This window comes from Neomonachus schauinslandi, chromosome X (genome assembly GCF_002201575.2).
Source record: "Neomonachus schauinslandi chromosome X, ASM220157v2, whole genome shotgun sequence".
NCBI classification, from domain to species: Eukaryota; Metazoa; Chordata; class Mammalia; order Carnivora; family Phocidae; genus Neomonachus; species Neomonachus schauinslandi.
The window spans coordinates 36886663-36904875 of record NC_058419.1 but is presented as its reverse complement, the minus strand read 5'-3'; the positions used below and the strand labels follow the sequence as shown (position 1 = coordinate 36904875).

General features: G+C 44.0%; 1 protein-coding gene across 1 annotated transcript in view; it reads right to left on the bottom strand.

Moving 5' to 3' along the window:
- DCX (doublecortin) overlaps positions 1 to 18213 on the bottom strand; it is a 101661-nt gene that overhangs the window by 14341 nt on the left and 69107 nt on the right. Inside the window, exons 4-5 of the mRNA XM_021685616.1 lie at positions 12832 to 12934; positions 10689 to 10826 (exon numbers count right to left, since the gene is read on the bottom strand). Of these exons, the coding sequence (XP_021541291.1) occupies positions 10689 to 10826; positions 12832 to 12934 (241 nt within the window). The remainder of the gene's footprint in view (positions 1 to 10688; positions 10827 to 12831; positions 12935 to 18213) is intronic.

The window sequence follows — 18213 nt, the reverse complement described above, 5'->3', positions numbered from 1 at the left end:
TGGACATGGAGACATGAGAGAATGTAGACATGCACAAGCAGATGTCAAGTCCTCCCAAGCTGAAGGAGCCCCTACGTTTACAGACTAGATAAAAATACATTCACACATGGGAAAACATACCTGGGAGTGTGCCATTTGATATGGATTCTGAAGCCAATTCATATAAATGTCAAGTAAGAGAAGGAGCAGGAAAAAATTGCAAATAGGGTCTGATGAACTATGCATGGTCTCACATTGGTCAATCCACACGGACGGCCATGACAGTTCATCGTGAGAGTGGCTGGAAATAACACTACTGCTTGACATCCGTCATTGTCCTTCATTTTTCTTTACTAAATATCCTCAGCTCCTGTCTTTGAGCTTCTAATTCTCAGCTGCCATTTGGGGATGCACCAAAGGAGACTTTGCCCCCTTTGACTTGTCTTTCTCCTTTCCCTGCTCAGAACCACAGCCCTGTCTCACTGTGGCCACTTTTATTTCCTCAGAGTCCAAATCCTTTCATTCCTTTTTTTCTCGTTGTACGGGCAGTTTTTTCCCTCCACAACAAGGTACATCAAGGACTTCTCAGTCTCCTTGGCCATCTTATCAATCTTATCAATAAAACCCAAGGTAATAATTAGTGCTTCTTCAGTGTCTGATAGATCAGGCACTCATTCTGCATGCACCCCCCCCCCAAAAAAAACAAAAAACAAAACACAGCCTCTTTTAGTTGTATTTTCATTTCCAATGAGGAAAGAGAGGCTGCTCCAGTTGGGGATAGCAAAGTCAGGATTTGAACACACGTCTGATTCCAAAGCCTATGTGTGTTTCATTTAGTTTTCAGTTTTTGCTACAACATTCTTGCTTATATTAATGAATTGCTTCTGGGACTCCTTCCTAGGACAACTTTCTGATGGAGGAAGGAAGGCGGGCAGAAAAGTTGTGGTGGAGAAAAGAGAGAGGAATAGGACAAGGTAGAAGTAGACGTCAGAACTTACACACATCTACTGGACTTGTATTCCACTTACCTAGTTTAGATTAGAAAGTATTTAGCAAGAACCTTCTTTTATTCGCCAAACAACTGGGGATCATAGACAGTGTCATGAAACAGTAGCAGACAGAGCAGCCAGCATGGCATGTAACTTCCATCACACACCACAGAGCTTTCTGGGAAGATGGTATCTGTGCTATGTCCATTACTCCTTTCAGCTATGCAGCACAATGGCCAAGCTTGGCTCGGCACACAGTCTTGGCTCCCTAGCTTCTCTGAATCGTTATGCCTGCCCTTGCCCCAATGCTCATCTTCAAATCCTTGGCTCTGTCAGAATGGAGCAAGACCAACCCAAACAAAAAAATGGCTGGTAAGGTAACTAGGCTGACGTACCTATTCACAGGGATTTACATGCATGGGGGGAAATGGGTTCCCAGGAGTGAGGAATAAGACAGGTTGAGTCAGTTCCCGAAGAACAAGGAGAGAGTCCAATTTCTGGCATGGGCAACCAAGGACAGAGTATGGTCACCAGCCAAACAGAGTTGATGCTGAGCTCCTAGACTATGGATTCCCTTGTCTGGAGGCTGGACTGATCCCTGGAAATTGGGATGCAGCTGCACGTAAGGTGGGTGTAAGTAGTCCCAGGTGTGGAAATCATAGAACTGTCTGGGCAGCAAGTTAGACAAGTCATTATACTTTATGGGTTCAAGTTTGGATGGCCAGAATGGCACAGAAAGGAAAGGGGAGGGTTTGGCATCTCGTTTTTACCCAACCTTTGCCAGGAGACCAAATTGATAATGCTCATTCACTTAGCTCCGGCTTTTCCTCCCATTCTAATCCCAAGCCTATTGGTTTTGGTTGGATGTCTGTTTTGAAATATTGCTCACTAAAAATAACCCCAGTCTAAAAAAAAAAAAAAAAAAAGCCATGGCAATAATTTGAGAGCCGTCTTAATAATTGCAGTTGTATTTCTACAATTGTTTTCAAACCATTTTACCATATATGAGTTCTCCTGATAACCCCAAGAAATGATGGCCAGCAATTAGTGGTCTCCTTTTAATCACAAGAATATAGAGGTTCAGAAAGAGCAGGACTTGCTGAAAGGGTAAAAATTGCTTCTCTTCAATGGATGGTGACCTCTGGGATTTGCACATCACATGCCTCCCACCGTGACCTTACAGTGATTGGTTCTCTGTCTTGTCTTCTCTCATTCCCTAATGTCTTGCAGAGGGAGATCTCGATATATAATTCAGCCACTTCCTCATTTTTCCTCATATTGAGATGCTCTAAATGTTCCTTCATTCCAGTTCAAACACACCCTGTTTTCTCCCTACATATACAGGGAGTTTTTCTGGAAGGCCATCCAAGTAGAACCAAGGTGGTTTCAACTTACTTCAGAACAAGGCCAAGAGACAGAGCCTGTGGTTTTTACACATTCATTCCAAAGACACCCTTGGGATGGGTGTCTGGACTGGTTTGGCTAATTGTTTTTGCTCAGTGGAAAACCTTGTGCCCCTCTCCCCAGAGCCATCCACACCAGAGGGAAGCCCGAACTGAGGGCACAGGAATAGTTCTTCACGGATCCCATCAGAGGGCTGGTTCCCAGGCCAAATTCAATCATAGGTTGTGAGATACCATCACTTCGGGAGTCGGAAGTGGAATTTTAAATCTATTTCCTACAGAGTCTTGGGCAGCATGTAGCTTTGAATCTTCTAAATCAGGAGAGAAGAATTTGCAAAACAAACATGTACACCCATTCTTGCAATATTTTGACACAGATCAATGTCCCGCAAGAAGAGGACATCTGTAAGGAGGCTGCTGGAGTGCCAGGATTGTTTTCTCTGACTTGATAATGCTGACAACATTTGTTTCTTGTTGAAGGTGGTTTTGCCGAGAACATGTTTCTGGCGGAGCGAGCCTGTTGCCTATGCTCACTACTGTTTTCCTGGGGTAGAAGCTAGAAAACACTGCACTGCTCTTAATCTGTAGAAAGAACACATGCTTTGGAACCAGTCAAGGTTCTAAATCCTGGCTCAGCCTGGATGTGTAACCTCGGGTGTCCCCCAACCTCTGTAGGTCTCCGTTGCCCCATCTGTAACATTTGAATGAAAAGACTGTTCAACTCAGTCGTTGTTGTTCTAAGGATTACATGGCAGACTATACATGATATCCTTAGCTAAGTGCCTTAGTGCATAGAAAGGGCTTCATAATGACATCTTCTCTTAATATTGCCACTACTAGAAATGGAAGGACATGAGTAACTACGCAACCTATAGGCACCGAGTTTGGAAACCCCCTTCTACAAGGGATGATTTATCAATCTCTATGGGCTGAGGACTTTCTTTGGCTAGCACGTCAGGCATTAGAGGATTGAAATTTTTCCGAATGAAGCCCATTGCTTTTTGGTTTTTGCATTTTATTGCTGTGCTTCTGAAAACATAGCCCTTGTGCTTGGCCCTCTGCATTTCTCTTTTTACTCTCTCAGCCATTACCATGGAGGTGGTCCACGAATGCAGTGTGGAGCCACTGAAGGTTCTGCAGCAGCAGAGGGGGGTGGTGTCACATGATGGAAATGCGTTTTAGGATGAGAAATATGGTGGCACCACACCAAATGCATAAAGGGACTGAGATTTGAAACAGAGATGCTACTTTGGAGTCTGCGGAGTAACCCCGGCATCAGGTGATGAGGGCAAGGTAAGGATTCCCGTGTGAGTGATGTGGAGATGTTTCAAAGGTTCTTCAACAGCGGCATATGGTGGGCTTGAAGGATTAAAGCACAGGAAGAATCAAAGATGACGCGAAGACACTGGACCCGGGGAACAGAATAGAATTTATTCTATCATCAGACAGGGAGTTGGAGGAGGAAATGTTTTTGGTTTTTAGACACACTGTATTTGGTACATTTAAGTAGGATTGTCTGGTAGGCATTCATGAGATTAACATCCGGAAGGAAGGCTGGGGCTGGAGATGTAGATTTAACAGCCACCTCCCTGTACTCTCATATGCTATATTTATCACCACCCCTGATCTTTTGTTCATGCTTTCCCTCCCTGCCAGAAATAATCCATTTCCTTATCAATTGAAATATAACCCTCCTACAAGCCCCAGTTTTTCCAGGAAGACTTCCTTTAAGCACTTACTGCCCGCATCTCCCATTCACTGGGCACTCAAACACACCATTACTGTTAACTCCTATTTAGCACCACAGTGCAATGGTTAAATTGTGGACTGGGGAGCCAGATAGCCTGGGTTCAAACCCCAGCTCTCCCACCGATTAGCTGTGTGGTCTTGGGCAGGTCACTTAGCTTTCATATGCTCCAGCTTTTTCAGCTGCAAAATGGGGGTAATTGTGCCTACCTCGTAAGGTTGTTGTAAAGATTAAATCGGTTAATATGTATAAGGTGGAGAGAACAGTTGCTTGGCACATAATAAGAACTATATAAGTATTTGTAAATAAATTTTTTTATCATATTTATATGTCTGCTGGTTCCCCAATTCTTAGTGACAGGGAATTCATCTTATTCCTTTTCCCCGTAGCACCTAGCACTACTAGGTGTCCCACCAAAACCCTAGAGATTCAATTACATTTAAACACAAGTCTCAGACTGCAGCAGGTTGACAGGACCCCTATTACAGGGAGATGGGCCTAATTCTTCACAGCTGTACTCACTGCAGCACAAAGAGAATGACTCCGAGGCCACTCCACTCCCCAGCCTCCCCACATCCCTTGCCTGGAGGTGAGGGAAGGTGGAAAGAAGCAGAGAAGCAAAGACCAGCCAACAGAGAACTTTCGATTTACCACTCTGGAGCTTCCACACCTTGCCTTAAGGACAGCACAAGCCTTGCCTGCCTGGAAGTCAAGACAGCTGGGCTCTAGCTCCTGGGTACCAAATAGTTGCACGGCATTGAGAAGACTGCAAGATACTGAACCTCTTTCCCTCTTAGTGGTCCAGTCTAAAAGAACAAAAATTGGATGATTTTCCTTTCCCAGCCTCGTTCATGGTGCTATTATGCGTGTGACAGCTGAGGTGATGGATTTGGAAGTATTTTGCAAAGTGCACAGCATCTCATCTACGTCGAAGATGGTTATCTTGAACCTCTCTTAGACAGAGAGGAAAGTTATTGTGCTGTCTAGAGCACTAGCCACTAGTCACATGTTGCCTTTGAGCATCTGAAGCGGGGCTAGCCAGAACTGAGACGTGCTCTCAGTGAGAGATACAACCCGATTTCAAAGAATGGAAAATACCTCCTTAGAATTTTTTTACTTCGATTGCATGTCAAAATGATAATATTTTGGATATATTGAGTTGAGTAAAACATATTATCAAAACGGATTTCACCTGTTTCTTTGGCCTTTTTTAACTGTGGCTATTAGAAAATTGAAAATGATCTACAAGGCTCACATTATATTTCTACTGGACAGAGCTGGTCCAGACAGCCACGTTCAGGAAGGGCAGAATGGCTAGGTCCCTCCTTAGGCAACTTAAAGCTGCCTGCTGGGTTCAGAAAAGAAATACTCCTGGATACAATTCTCCCCTGGACACCACCCCACACCGCTGTTTTGTGTCCCTTGACCTCCCCTTACAAAAGCTGTATATTTTGGTAGCGAATCCATTCTTCCTCAGGGCTTTGGGAACAGGGAAGATTTGACTTTCAGGACTAGGTATGCATAGGTTGGGGGAAGGAGGGTGGGGAATATTGAGTTGCTACAACAATGACTTACTGCTGAACAACAGCGGACTAATTATCACATTACAATTCTCTCAGCCTACCAGGGTGGGTAATTAGCTTCCTTGGAGGTTCCTTTAGGAAAAAAAAAAGAAAGAAAGAAAGAAAGAAAGAAAGAAAGAAAGAAAGAAAGAAAAAGAAAAGATTCCTTCCCAGCAACTAGCTACTTTGTCCTTTTAATTCAATTCAATTCAATTGGGGGTAGTTGCAGAAAAGGGAAAGTTAACACATTCATGGATGAAATGGAAACAGCAAGAGACAGCGTCAGAAAGGTCTTCCTGCAGCTCTCAGGCCAGGCTTGCCTTTTTGCCCATCAAAATGGCAAGTCCTGGGTTAATCAAAATGGGGGCACTATACAAGCTTTCTTCAAACCCCCCATAGGAGACCTCTGGGCTCAGATTTGATCTACTTAGCACAGTTCCCTGTCCTACTTTAAAGGCAGACATGGCTAATGGGACTTGGATTCTAAGAGTCCATCAGCTCTGCCCAGCGAGAATGAGAACTCCTTCTAGCAATATTATATAGACAACCGAATCCTTCCTTAACTTACGTGTAGGGCTTAGCAACAGACATTCCATTTGGGGCGCCCTCAGTATTGGCAGGAGTGGGGATTGAACTCAAAGGGAATAAAGTATACAGAGTTTGATTTATTCATGGGAAGAACAGAAAAAAAGACACCTTAAGGACCAAGGAATCAAATTATGACGCAAATTACAGACCAGATCGCATCAATTTACTAAACCTCAAGGCAAACTGAACCCAGATATTAACTGAACCATGAATTGGATCAAATGTACACACATATATATGGATGGATGTCTAATTGGCTCATTTCTCTTATTCATTCACTAGTACCCTCCTCTGAAAGATTTGTTTTATTTTATAGCTTTAAATAAATATTTGCTTTTTCCCAACTCCATTGCTCTGTTCTTTTTAAAAAATATTTGAAAATCTAGCAAACCTGTTCAAACCAGAATCAAACTTATATATTTTCTAGTGAACTAGAACATCAAAACATTCCTTTAGCTGAACCTGAACTGAGCCAATGTTTCGTTTGGTTTGAATCCCTGCTGCAGAGGAACATTTTTGGCTGTCGTTTGCCTTCAAAGGAAGGTAGTTAAAATTCCCTGGAAATGGCCTATCTTCCTCAACCTTGAGTTACTCAGGTTGAATGAAAAAAATGTGAATCCATCCCACAAGTCCCAGATCCAAGACAGACTAACCCAGGATGGAAACAGGGCGGCACTGCCATGTTCTAGAAAAGAACAAAGAATTTCAGCCCCACTCCACACCATTATTCTTCGGTTAAATGTGTATTAACCTGCGTCCCTTGCTGAGAGCTCAGAAAAACCTTACACTTGCTGATGCAAAATTATGTATTGTCTATAGCTCATCCTTCTGGCTATCCAATTCTTATTCCGTGGAAGCTATTGTACAACTCTGTAAATTGGAAAAAACTGATAATATTGGAAAACGGTTTTTACCTCGTAGACATGCGAATTCTGTCTTAACCAAAATGGAAACCATGTCTTAGACATGGTAAGAAACTTGTCCCAAGTCAAAAGCTGGGAAATGGTGTTACTGGGCCTTCCCACACAGATGACTCCCTCTCCTTGTCCATATCCTAGCCCCCTCCCCTTCCCAGCTTGGAATGGTCCTGAGTGACATGGAGGTAGGAAGGGGAAAATGGGTATGTCAAATCCAAACCTTACCTAAAGTACTGTTTTGCCTGAGATCAGCTTTGCCCCTGTGAAATGTTCACTAAGTGGATGGCCTAGACATGGTTCTAAACTGCCATGGAATGACAAGGTCATGTCACATAGATCCTTTTACGCTTTGGGGCTGAAATCATGCGGAAGATACAGACACATCATCTGCGATAAGCTCAAACATTCTGGAAATTGCCATTAAGGCTGGCCGGACTAGAGTTTGGCTTCATTTATGTTCATGAACAATCTGAAATAAAGATTTACAATCTCTCTCATGAGAACACCACTTTAGATTTGTTTCTGGTAGGGAGCAAGGGCTGTTTGTGGTTCTGATATCTGCCAAGTCAAGTCCCCTTTCCCCGCCTCAAATTGGTTACTCTTTTTATCTTGTGTGTGTGAATCTATCCTCATTCCTTCTTTTTAGCAAGGGAGTTCTGAAGGAGCAAAAGCAGATCTTGCCTGCCTTTGCCTGGGTTGGGATCTATTATAACTCCTTTTAATCTGACAAGTATTCATCCAGTCCTAATGTATTCCTTCTTTGTCTCTAATATCTTAGAGTTAGTGAGGTGCAGAGTTTCTAGAAGGGAAATTCTGTGGTTAGCATGCTGATCAATAATTTGACATATGTTTAAGCCGTGTTTAATTACAGGTGGTTGTGTTCACATGTGCTGGATAACCCACCTGGATACAGTCCGCAGAGAATCTGTTGACTTCAAGTTGCTGCCACCTCAGCATTTTTAACTAATAGGTTATGTGCTGGTTTAAAAACAGGTCCACAAATTCTTGGCAGTCTAAAAACAGGTCCACCTCCCCTCAAGAGGTGAAGACTGATTCCTCTTTCCTTGAATGTGGACTGGACTTAATGACTGCTTCTGATGAATAGACTAAAACCCAAGTGACAGTATGTGGCTTAGGAAACTAGATCAAAAAACACACTACATCTTCTTCCTTGTTCACTCTCCTGAATCACTCTCTGGGAGAAGATCCTGCTGACAGCCGTCTTGGAAGTGGACCCTACAGTCCCAGCTGAACCTTCAGATGACTGCGGCCCCCACCGACACTTTGACCTCAACTGTATGAGAGATCCTGATCCAGACAGAACCACAGAGCTAAGCAATCCAAAATTCCTAACCCACAGAAATGATAAAATAATAAATATTTGTTGTTGTTTTTTTTTTAAGATTTTATTTATTTATTTGAGAGAGAGAATGAGAGACAGAGAGCATGAGAGGGAGGAGGGTCAGAGGGAGAAGCAGACTCCCTGCCGAGCAGGGAGCCCGATGCGGGACTCGATCCCGGGACTCCAGGATCATGACCTGAGCCGAAGGCAGTCACTTAACCAACTGAGCCACCCAGGCGCCCCAATATTTGTTGTTTTAAGCCACTAAGTTTGGGGGTAATTTGCTTCATAGCAAGAGATAAGTAATGTAGATTAGAAATCCCAGAAATGGTCAGTGATATTTCTGAAAAAAAAAAAAAAAAATGACTGGCTAAGCAGTTATTGCCAGATTTTATGAATCTTGATCAAGTGTTTAAAGTCCATTATTTTTTTTTGCAAGGCCCTGCCTGGAATTTGTACAAATAATTTCGTTTTTAACCCAGGTGTTAAAACCTAGGTCTTTATAGTGTGAGCAATATAAATTTGCTTAGATAGAGGCATGTGCTGTTTTGTACATTTCACCAAAATATCACCAAACACATGCACTTTTGTTCCTTTAGCAAATATTCCCTAAGTGCTAACTAAGTCTCTAGCACCATGCTGGGTGAAATAGGCGCTCTTACGCATCTGTTCACTCACAAACATTATTTGAGCATCGACTAGGACCCAGGCACTGTGCTCAGCACTGAGGATACAAAACGAACATGACGTCTTGCCCTTGAGGGGCCCAGTATTTAGTGGGGGAAGTAGACAGGTAAATACAGACTTTACAACACACTCTGGTGAATATTACCCCAGATACAGGAAGAACATGCTATGATATTGCAGAAAATGGACGTATTTCTATTTGAGGTGTTGAAGGATGAACAGACATTTTCAAGCAGAGAGGAGTGGTAGGTTCAAGGGATGGCATTCCAGGTGCAGGGAAATGGGGTGAGCAAAGACATGGAAGTATGAAAAGCTCGAGCTGCCTCTTCACCATTTTAGTTCCTCCTGCCCGAGAAAAAAAAATATGGCTGGTGATGTGCATGCTCCTGGCAGTGTGAAGCCGGCAGGACAGGCTGTTTTTCTAGGCCACGAGCATTTCAAAGCCAGCAGGCTGCTCGAGCTGCCTCAAACCGAAGAAGAGATAAAGAGCGTTTGTGCTCTCTGCCCCAAAGCTCCCAGACTCCCAGGCTAGAAGAATTCTCAGGGTGAGCCCTGAGCCTCGGGACGACGAATGGGAGTCTCCCGGACCACACAATTTCCTTCCCATGAAGAACTCACACTGTCTGTGCCTGACTCTACTAAGCTTCTAAACTTGAACTTCTGTGGCCTTCTGCCTTTCAGATCAGTGTCACTCAAACTGCGGGTGCAAGCTTTTGCACCAGAACTTAAAAGAACACACTGCTGCCTTTATCAAAAAAATCGTGCTAGGAAAAAAGAGTCAGCTGAAGTAAATGTTTGCTTAGTGGCATAATTTGCATTTGGCATAAGTTTCTAATCTTGTCACAGACTGATAAATAGTTCATGCATTGGCAGGGATCCACAGACCACATTTTTTTTTTTTTTGATCACTCACTATCCACTAATTAAAATCCTGTGTGACAAATCTCTGTGTTTCCTTTCAGAACCTGGCCTATATATATATTTTTCTCGTTGTGGGAATGATGCAAATTATCTCGTTTCTCTTTCTGTTTTGACTTCTAAAAAGTTCAAAGTCAAATTTGAAGCTCAAGCACATCAACTCTGTTGACACTTTGGGGTGGCAGGTTTTTTTTTTACATTTTTGTTTCCGATTTTGATTTCTGTTTCACGTTTATGCTTGACTTGATTATGTCCTTGACTATGCTTTTGCTGGATGACGTGGAAGATGAAGACTATGAGAACAAACATGACAATAAGCATTACGGCAAGCATGGCAAAGAGGCCAGAGTTCTGGTCTGCGTCCGTCTGAGTAGAACCAGGGGTTGCAGCCGTGTCTCCATGACTCCAAACAAGTTTGGCTGTTCAGTCCCTGAACTGAGAGAACTGGTGTCATGGAGACACAGCGGTGGTCACGAGGAACTCATTCCCCTGCATGCAGAGGGTGTGGGCCTCTGTCAGTGAAGTCAGCGTGCACAGTTAGGAGAAGAGCACTCACCATCTTGGTCGTTACCTGAGTCAGCTGGAGACTTGCTCCGGCGCATAGGGCCGGGGCTCTTAGCTGAACTCTTCTGAGGAGTCGGAGATGCCTTTGGGCCAGCTGTGGCCGATGGGTTTCCCTTCATGACTCGGCATTCTGGTAGAAGAGAACAGACAGCTCAGTAAAGCCACGGGAGAAACGAGCCTTTGGCATGTTACCAACTTCTGGAAACTGGAACAACCACCACAGGCCAAAGTACCCAATGGCTCAGGACTACAAGGTGGTCCTCATTGTTTGTAGGAATGACGGCTCTGAAGCGGGGGAGGCATGGGAGAAACTTTCAAAAGTCATCTGGGCCAAGCCAGGTGTTTAAATCCCTGGATTATGGAAACAAGGGAAGGAGTTGAAAAGCAGGTTGGGTGGGTTATTAAATAGTCAACTTGATCATTTGTGGGCGCCCCAGCCACGTCTCAGAATAGCACCTGTTGACATAATTAATTAATTTCCTTGGAGAAGAGATTGACAGCTCAGAGGCTGCAGCCACACAGATGAAACATTCATGAGTAATTTAAAGGAAGAAGAGGGAGTTACCATTTACTGTTCATTACATGCCATGTATTGTAAGTCATGTCACTTTATAAATAGGCACTATCACCACGACCACCGCCGCCGCCGCCGCCATCATGCATTTGTAGAGCTCTTTTTTATTTTCAAAATGCATGATCATAAATCCCAATGCTGGTTTAATGAATAAATGAGCCAGCAGTGACTCTGTCGCTCAGAGCTTATAGAAAGCTCTTGGGTGTGGAGGGGCGTCCGCCAAATGTTTCTGCTACTTGCCTCAACCTCAGTCTGCCACGCTCGGGGCACCTTTCTATGCAGGTCACTCAGCATCCCTACTGTGGTAATTTGGGGGCACTGATTGCGCTAACGCATTAGGAGAATTATCATACTCACTTTGCTGGTGAGGCTACAAAGAGTGTAAGCCTCTTGCTTAGGGCCACAAAGCAAGAAAATAGCAGAACTAGGACTAGCAACCAAGTCTCTGAAGTCCAAATCTAGTGCTCTTTCCACTGTAGGTTTTCCAACCTTGTGCCATGATGCTCAACGTGGAACCACATGGCTAGGTAGAGGGCAGTCTTTTCTTTGGACACTTCCTTGTCACCTCCTACTTAAAGATATATTGAAATATCAATTACCCAGAAAGATTAGGGGATCCTTTCTGGTAAACTGAGTTTTTTGGGGAAACTGAGTTAAGCAGGAAGCTCATTTTTGTTTATTTAACTTCTTGTTTTGATTGATGAACTTCAGTGATCACTGTCCAGAGCTGGAGATGTAGAAGGTATAGGAAATTGGAGATAGCCTGGGATTTGCTTAGCTGTTCTATGGCCATTTGTCTCTTCTCAAAGTGAACACAGCAGAAATGCCACCTCTGTCAGGGTTCTTGTCACTCGAGCGGTTCGTAAAGTCTATATTAATACAACTTGGTTTGTTTTTCTCACACGTTACCCCTCATAATTGGGAAAGATGTTTTGAATGTGTCTTCGCATCAAGATCATATCCTAATCTTGTCACTGTATGAGCTAATTCACCATTAACTTCTACATGGAACTTGGATTCAAGCAAAGGGAAGTGGGCAGATGTTTACCTCCTTCCTGAGATTAACAGCCTCTGGAATCTTGAGTCACAAAGCAGGGGGAATGGGGAAGCAGGCCAGAAAGCGGGAAGAGGGGAAAGATTTGACACTAAGAACACAGTGGAAAATCTTTCTAAAATGGAACCATCAACATGAGCCAAGTCGCTGGAGGATGTTGACTAGAAAAAAAGTATACATATAATATCCAAGTTCTGACTCCAAATGTTCCTTCCTATAGTTTGATTGCACCTGTCAGCCCATGTAACAAAATATGTAGTTCGAGAAATATGGTCACTATTGGGGCAGAGAGTGAGTTTTATTGAGTTTGGAGGCTGGGAATCTGGGACATTCAGTCAACCTTTCACTTCGTGACTCACATATCCAAACATACAGGAGAAAGACTAACAATATTTGCCCTTGAGGATCCATGCATGGATGTTCTCTAGGCCATATGAACCCATGAAAATCCTAAGGGATAGAAGGAGGGTGAACAATGGAGCAATAAAGTCCAGTGGTTGCGCTTACCATTTTCATCCAGAGAAAAGTCATCCTGAGCATAGCGAAATTTTTCAGGACCACAGGCAATAAACACATCATCATCACCAAAGAAATCATGGAGACAGGTTACCTATGGAGAGAGCAGAGACATTGGATTGACATGTGATTATCTTGTGACAATAAACTTAATATCATGTTGGCAGGCGGGAAAAGCTTCACATCTGGGCCATCATCCTTAGCCCCCAGGGATCTCCATTTTTCAAATTACCAGGTTTATGGTCTGCATCACAGCCCCCAGTGAGTAAAGATACAAAGGAATACCACTGTCTTTCCATGTTTCATGTGTGGTAATCTTGTTTCCATTGCATTAAGAATAACTTCAAGACCAGGGCACCTGCGTGGCTCAGTCGGTTAAGCGTCCGATTCTTGGTTTTGGCTCAGGTCATGATCTCAGGGTCATGAGACTGAGCCTTGTGTCGGGCTCTGTGCTGGGCGTGGAGCCTGCTTAAGATTCTCTCTCCCTCTCCCTCTGTCCTTCCCCACTCACGCTCTCTCCATTTAAGAAAAAAAAAAAAAAGAAGAAGAAGAACTTCAAGACCATGTCCAAAGGGAATGTCTCTGCCTTGGAATAAAAGTTCACAAGCAGGGGTGCCTGGGTGGCTCAGTCGGTTAACTGGCTGCCTTCGGCTTGGGTCATGATCCCAGGGTCCTGGGATCGAGCCCCATGTCAGGCTCCCTGCTCAGCGGGGAGCCTGCTTCTCCCTCTCCCTCTGCCTGTCTCTCTGCCTAATTGTGCTATCTCTCTGTCAAAAAAAATAAATAAAATCTTAAAAAAAAAAACAAAAACAAAAAAAGTTCACAAGCAGATGGCCCTGCAAATGTTACCTTTTCTCAGAGCTTTAAAGACATAGTGCTCCTAGCCCAACTCTGGGGCCAAAAGTGCAAGCCAAGACAGATGAGAAAGATCTTCTGCAGCCACAATAGATAGACTCTGTGGCTGACCAAGATGTGGAAGTTCCTCTCTTCATTTTCATGAGTTTTGAAAGAAGGGCACCAGTTCCTTATTGATTTGGACCCAGGAAATTGGACTTTTGCTAAAAATGGACCGAGAACGTGGAAGTAGCCCAGAATACCATTCTTCCCTCAAGAACAAGGGGGGAAACTGTCCTGACCACTTAAAACTTAATCAAGAGCAATGAGTCCCCATAGGCTTGAGGCTCTGCTGGTAAAGCCATGTTCCCAGGATCCTTCCTGCCCTCTAGTGCCCTATGCATTGCTGGTTCTCCACAACAGAGAGATAGTCTCCCTAACCCATTTTCTGCACAAAGAAATGAGGGTCCCTGGGAAAGTATGTTGCTCCCTGCAGTCTCCCCACTTCTCAGCTTCCTAATTACATCTGATAATTAGTCCAGCACACCAGGGAAATCCCAGGAGAAACCATAGAATCAGAACATTCTTATCCCAATCCTTAGCTTGAAAGTGTTCAAAGCTTCTAATTGTTCTAAGCTACCCATTCAAGCTGCCAGCAATGGCTTTCCAAAGGCACACTACTCACAAACTAATAACAGCTTTCTGGGTGCAGAGAGCAATATTTCACATTTGAAAAAATGTTTATATTAATAACATCACCCCCCACCCAGGGTCTATTCAATCCTCGCCCACCCAGCCAAGATGATTACAAGATTAACACAAAGTGAGAGATGCTTAAAGATTATCCCCATTGTCTCGGCCTCCCAATCATCCAGGAGATGCCAAGATAAGGGAGGGGGACTTGGGGGACTGCCAGTGTTGCTCCTATTAAACCTCTTCCCAGCCCTGTGTCCTGACCTCATCAAACAGGCCAACATCTCTCTTCAGCCCACTTGTCCCTCACCCATTCATCCCACGATCACGTCATGGCAATGAGAGCTACACCACTAATTGAATGCTTATTCTATCACAGGCACTCTGCTAAGTACTTCCAAATCTTTCATCTCATTTTACTCTCACCCCAAATTCTAGAGGTTGATATTATTGTCATCACTGTTTCACAGATGAGAAAACTGAGGCCCAGAGACAATACGTGAATGACTCAGGTGGAGAGTAATGAAGCCAAACAAAAGCAGATCAATCTGACTCCAAAGCCTGTGCTTTCGGCCATGCAGTAATACAAAGCACTCATGCATAGTTCAGGCACTGGGAAGACGCAGATGTGTAAGACTCAGTCCATGACTTCAGGGGGCTCACAATCTGATGGTGTGAGATACTCAACAGAGTGTCTTGAATGCTAGGATGTAGCATCTCAGTGTCGTGTCATGAATGCTAGGATAGGAGTATCTGTAGGTGCTGTGGGAACTTCTTAGTACCACATCCAAATCATGCAGTCACTGACTGGCACTGTTAGTTCAACCAGCATCCTCCATATTGTCCTGGTGGCAAATCCAATGACAGAGGCTACATGGCTCTGCACCCTGCTGCAGACTCCCACAGGTATCTTGGACCTTGGCTCAAGAAAATCTGGAGCCCCTAACTCTGATACATTGTGTGTCTCTGAATTGTTTGCCCCCTGGTGCCTCCTTGACCCTGAAGATCCCTGCCAAGTCCCCATGTTCGAGGTTGGCCCTGGCCCTGACTTTCATTTTGGTCATGGGTTTAGGGAAGCCTCATCCTTGGGTGTCCCTCCGGTAGTGGCCTCTAGGATGTAGCACTTTGTCTCAAGCCCTGCCTGTATTCTCATGAGTATTCCCCTCGTCCTTCCCAGGTTTCCTGAATGTAACAACCAAGTTTATCTCTCTCTGTATCTCCCCATGGTTCCTGGTAGAGCACTTATCACATAGTGAGAATTTAGCGAGGGCTGTTTTTGCCTCAACCAAATGTAAAGGAAATAAGAAGGAGGCTTTGTAAGGATATGCAAAGGCAGAAAAGTAGGAACAAAAAAGAAATTAATCTTGGCAGACAACAGAAACTAGCATTGAAAGGTTTTGAAAGGTAACACAAATACACAAATTTAGGAATAAGAAAGGAATAATGATTATGCATTCAGAAGTCCTTCTCTGCATAAATATGCTAATTCGTTCGAAAATTTAGATGAAATGAATGATTTTAAAGGAAAATGTAAATAAGGAGATTGGCTCAAAAAGAACTAGAAAATCTCAACCAACTACTAGCCATGAAAAGAATTGAGCAAACACTTCAAACATCAACCCTGCCCCCAAAAGGCACCAGAACATTCATTTTGGAGGTGCTTGTGGAAATTGCTTCCCAAAAACAAAAACCGAAAGCTCAAAAGCAGTCATTGCAGTGACACGCCATGATATCCTATTGTAGGACAACAAAGCCCTCACAGATTGCTCTGGGGGTTGCTGTTACAATGACCCACCCTCCTCCAACCCCAAGCCTTTTTTTTTTTTTTTTTTTTTTTTTTTTTAAAATTTTTTTTTTTTTTTTTAGACAGAGAGAATGAGAGAGACAGAGAGCACATGAGAGGGGGAAGAGTCAGAGGGAGAAGCAGGCTCCCTGCCGAGCAGGGAGCCCGATGCGGGACTCGATCCCGGGACTCCAGGATCATGACCTGAGCCGAAGGCAGTCGCTTAACCAACTGAGCCACCCAGGCGCCCCACCCCAAGCCTTTTTGCCCCCACCCAGGCTTTGGGAAAAGCCTTTGGATAACCCCTCCTTTGGGGAGCTTCTAAGAAAGGCAAAGCCCTCGACGCTTCTGACAAACTCACAATGGTGTGGCTGGCTTCGAAAACATTCATTTTGCAATCCAGCTGTTCAGCATCAGGTTTCTTGTGTGATCCCTCCCTACATTTTACTGGCTCCCAAATGTAGACAAGTTCACATTGTGCATGTGAATACCCAGCTTTCCCAAAGGCCTTGGATACTGAGACACAACAGCTCTCCCTGCCTTTGTTACAAAGTTGGGGAAATAGAAGGCTCTCCATCTTAAATATGAGGAACCCAAAACACGGGGAGTCAAAGTGGCCCAAGGATACACAGATGGCTCATGGCAGAGTCGAGACTAGTGTTCAGGTTGTCCTGAGTCAGTTCAGGACAAAGCAATTCAATTGTCTGAGAGAACATGCTTTTCCTAAAGTCCTGATTCAAAGGCTTGCATAGAGCCTAAAACAGGAGAGTCCCCCTTTGTCCTAACCAATACTTGATATTCATTAGAACATACTACTAGATTGAAAAAAAGAAAGCATCTTTATGGATCATATTTTGAATCTAGGGACAAGAAGATCCTTTTTTTAAAATTCAATTTATTTATTTGTCAGTGAGAGAGAGAGAGAAGGGCAGGCAGAAGGAGAAGCAGGCCCCCCACTGAGCAAGGAGCCCAATGCGGGACTTGATCCCAGGACCCTGGGATCATGACCTGAGTCAAAGGCAGACACTCAACTGACTGAGCCACCCAGGCATCCCTGAACAAGAAGATTCCTATTCACTACTGTAACTGGCAACTGAGTATGTGGTAGAGAAGGAGGACAAGGAGAAGGAGGGGAGGAGGAAAAAAAGAAGAAAGGAGAAGAGAAGGAGAAGAATGGAGTGTAAGAAATAATTTCCAAATGAAACTCACACTCACACCTGCTTTGTAAAATTCCATGGAGGTAGCACAACAGGAAGTCCACCTTAGCTTACATGGCAAATGCATAATTTTGCAACTGAGTTTTTTGAGATAAAATTTCCCTTCATGAGGTGGCAACAGAAGTGGTAAATCTAATAATCATTATGATATCACTTACAGCATCCTCAGAGATCGAGGGTCTTGCTGACATCAGCTTTTGCATGAGTCACACCTGAGTCTTTAAGTCAGGGACAAGAACACAAAAGCACGATGCCTGTCTTTGTAATTAATTGACTGCCAGGACAAAATCAATAAAATCAACTCATATTAACATTGAACCATTGACTCAGTGTTCTTCCTTAAAAAAAGGGGGGGGGAGCACAGAAGACAAAGAGAACAATTCTAATCATGAGAAGCGGGAGAGAAGGTGACAGAGGAGAAGATGCCAAAGAATCTGAGTCTTGAGGGATGTGTGGGGTACAGTTGATGGAGATGGAGTAAAGGATATTCCAGGTAACTGCATAAAGGCAGGAACGTGTCTTTTCTCGGTAGCCCTAGAGAAAAAGACCTGCATCTCATCAACTATGGTCCCAGAGATTCTAACTCTCCAGAGCACCAGTGCTTGGACCCATCTACCAGCCTTGCAAACAAAACATACAGTTGCCTACTGGTGAGACGCAGGGTGAAGAGAAGGGCAGGGAGCATTTACGGGAAGAGGCGTGGCCCGGGTGGTGAAGAAGAGGGAATCTTGCGGGGAGGAAGACAAACCACACTGATTTCCCAGTCTTGCCAACAGTATGCCCAGTGCATGGAGAGAGTGGCTGGCAACCTTTGCAAGATGAATTAATGAAAGAGTCAATAAACAT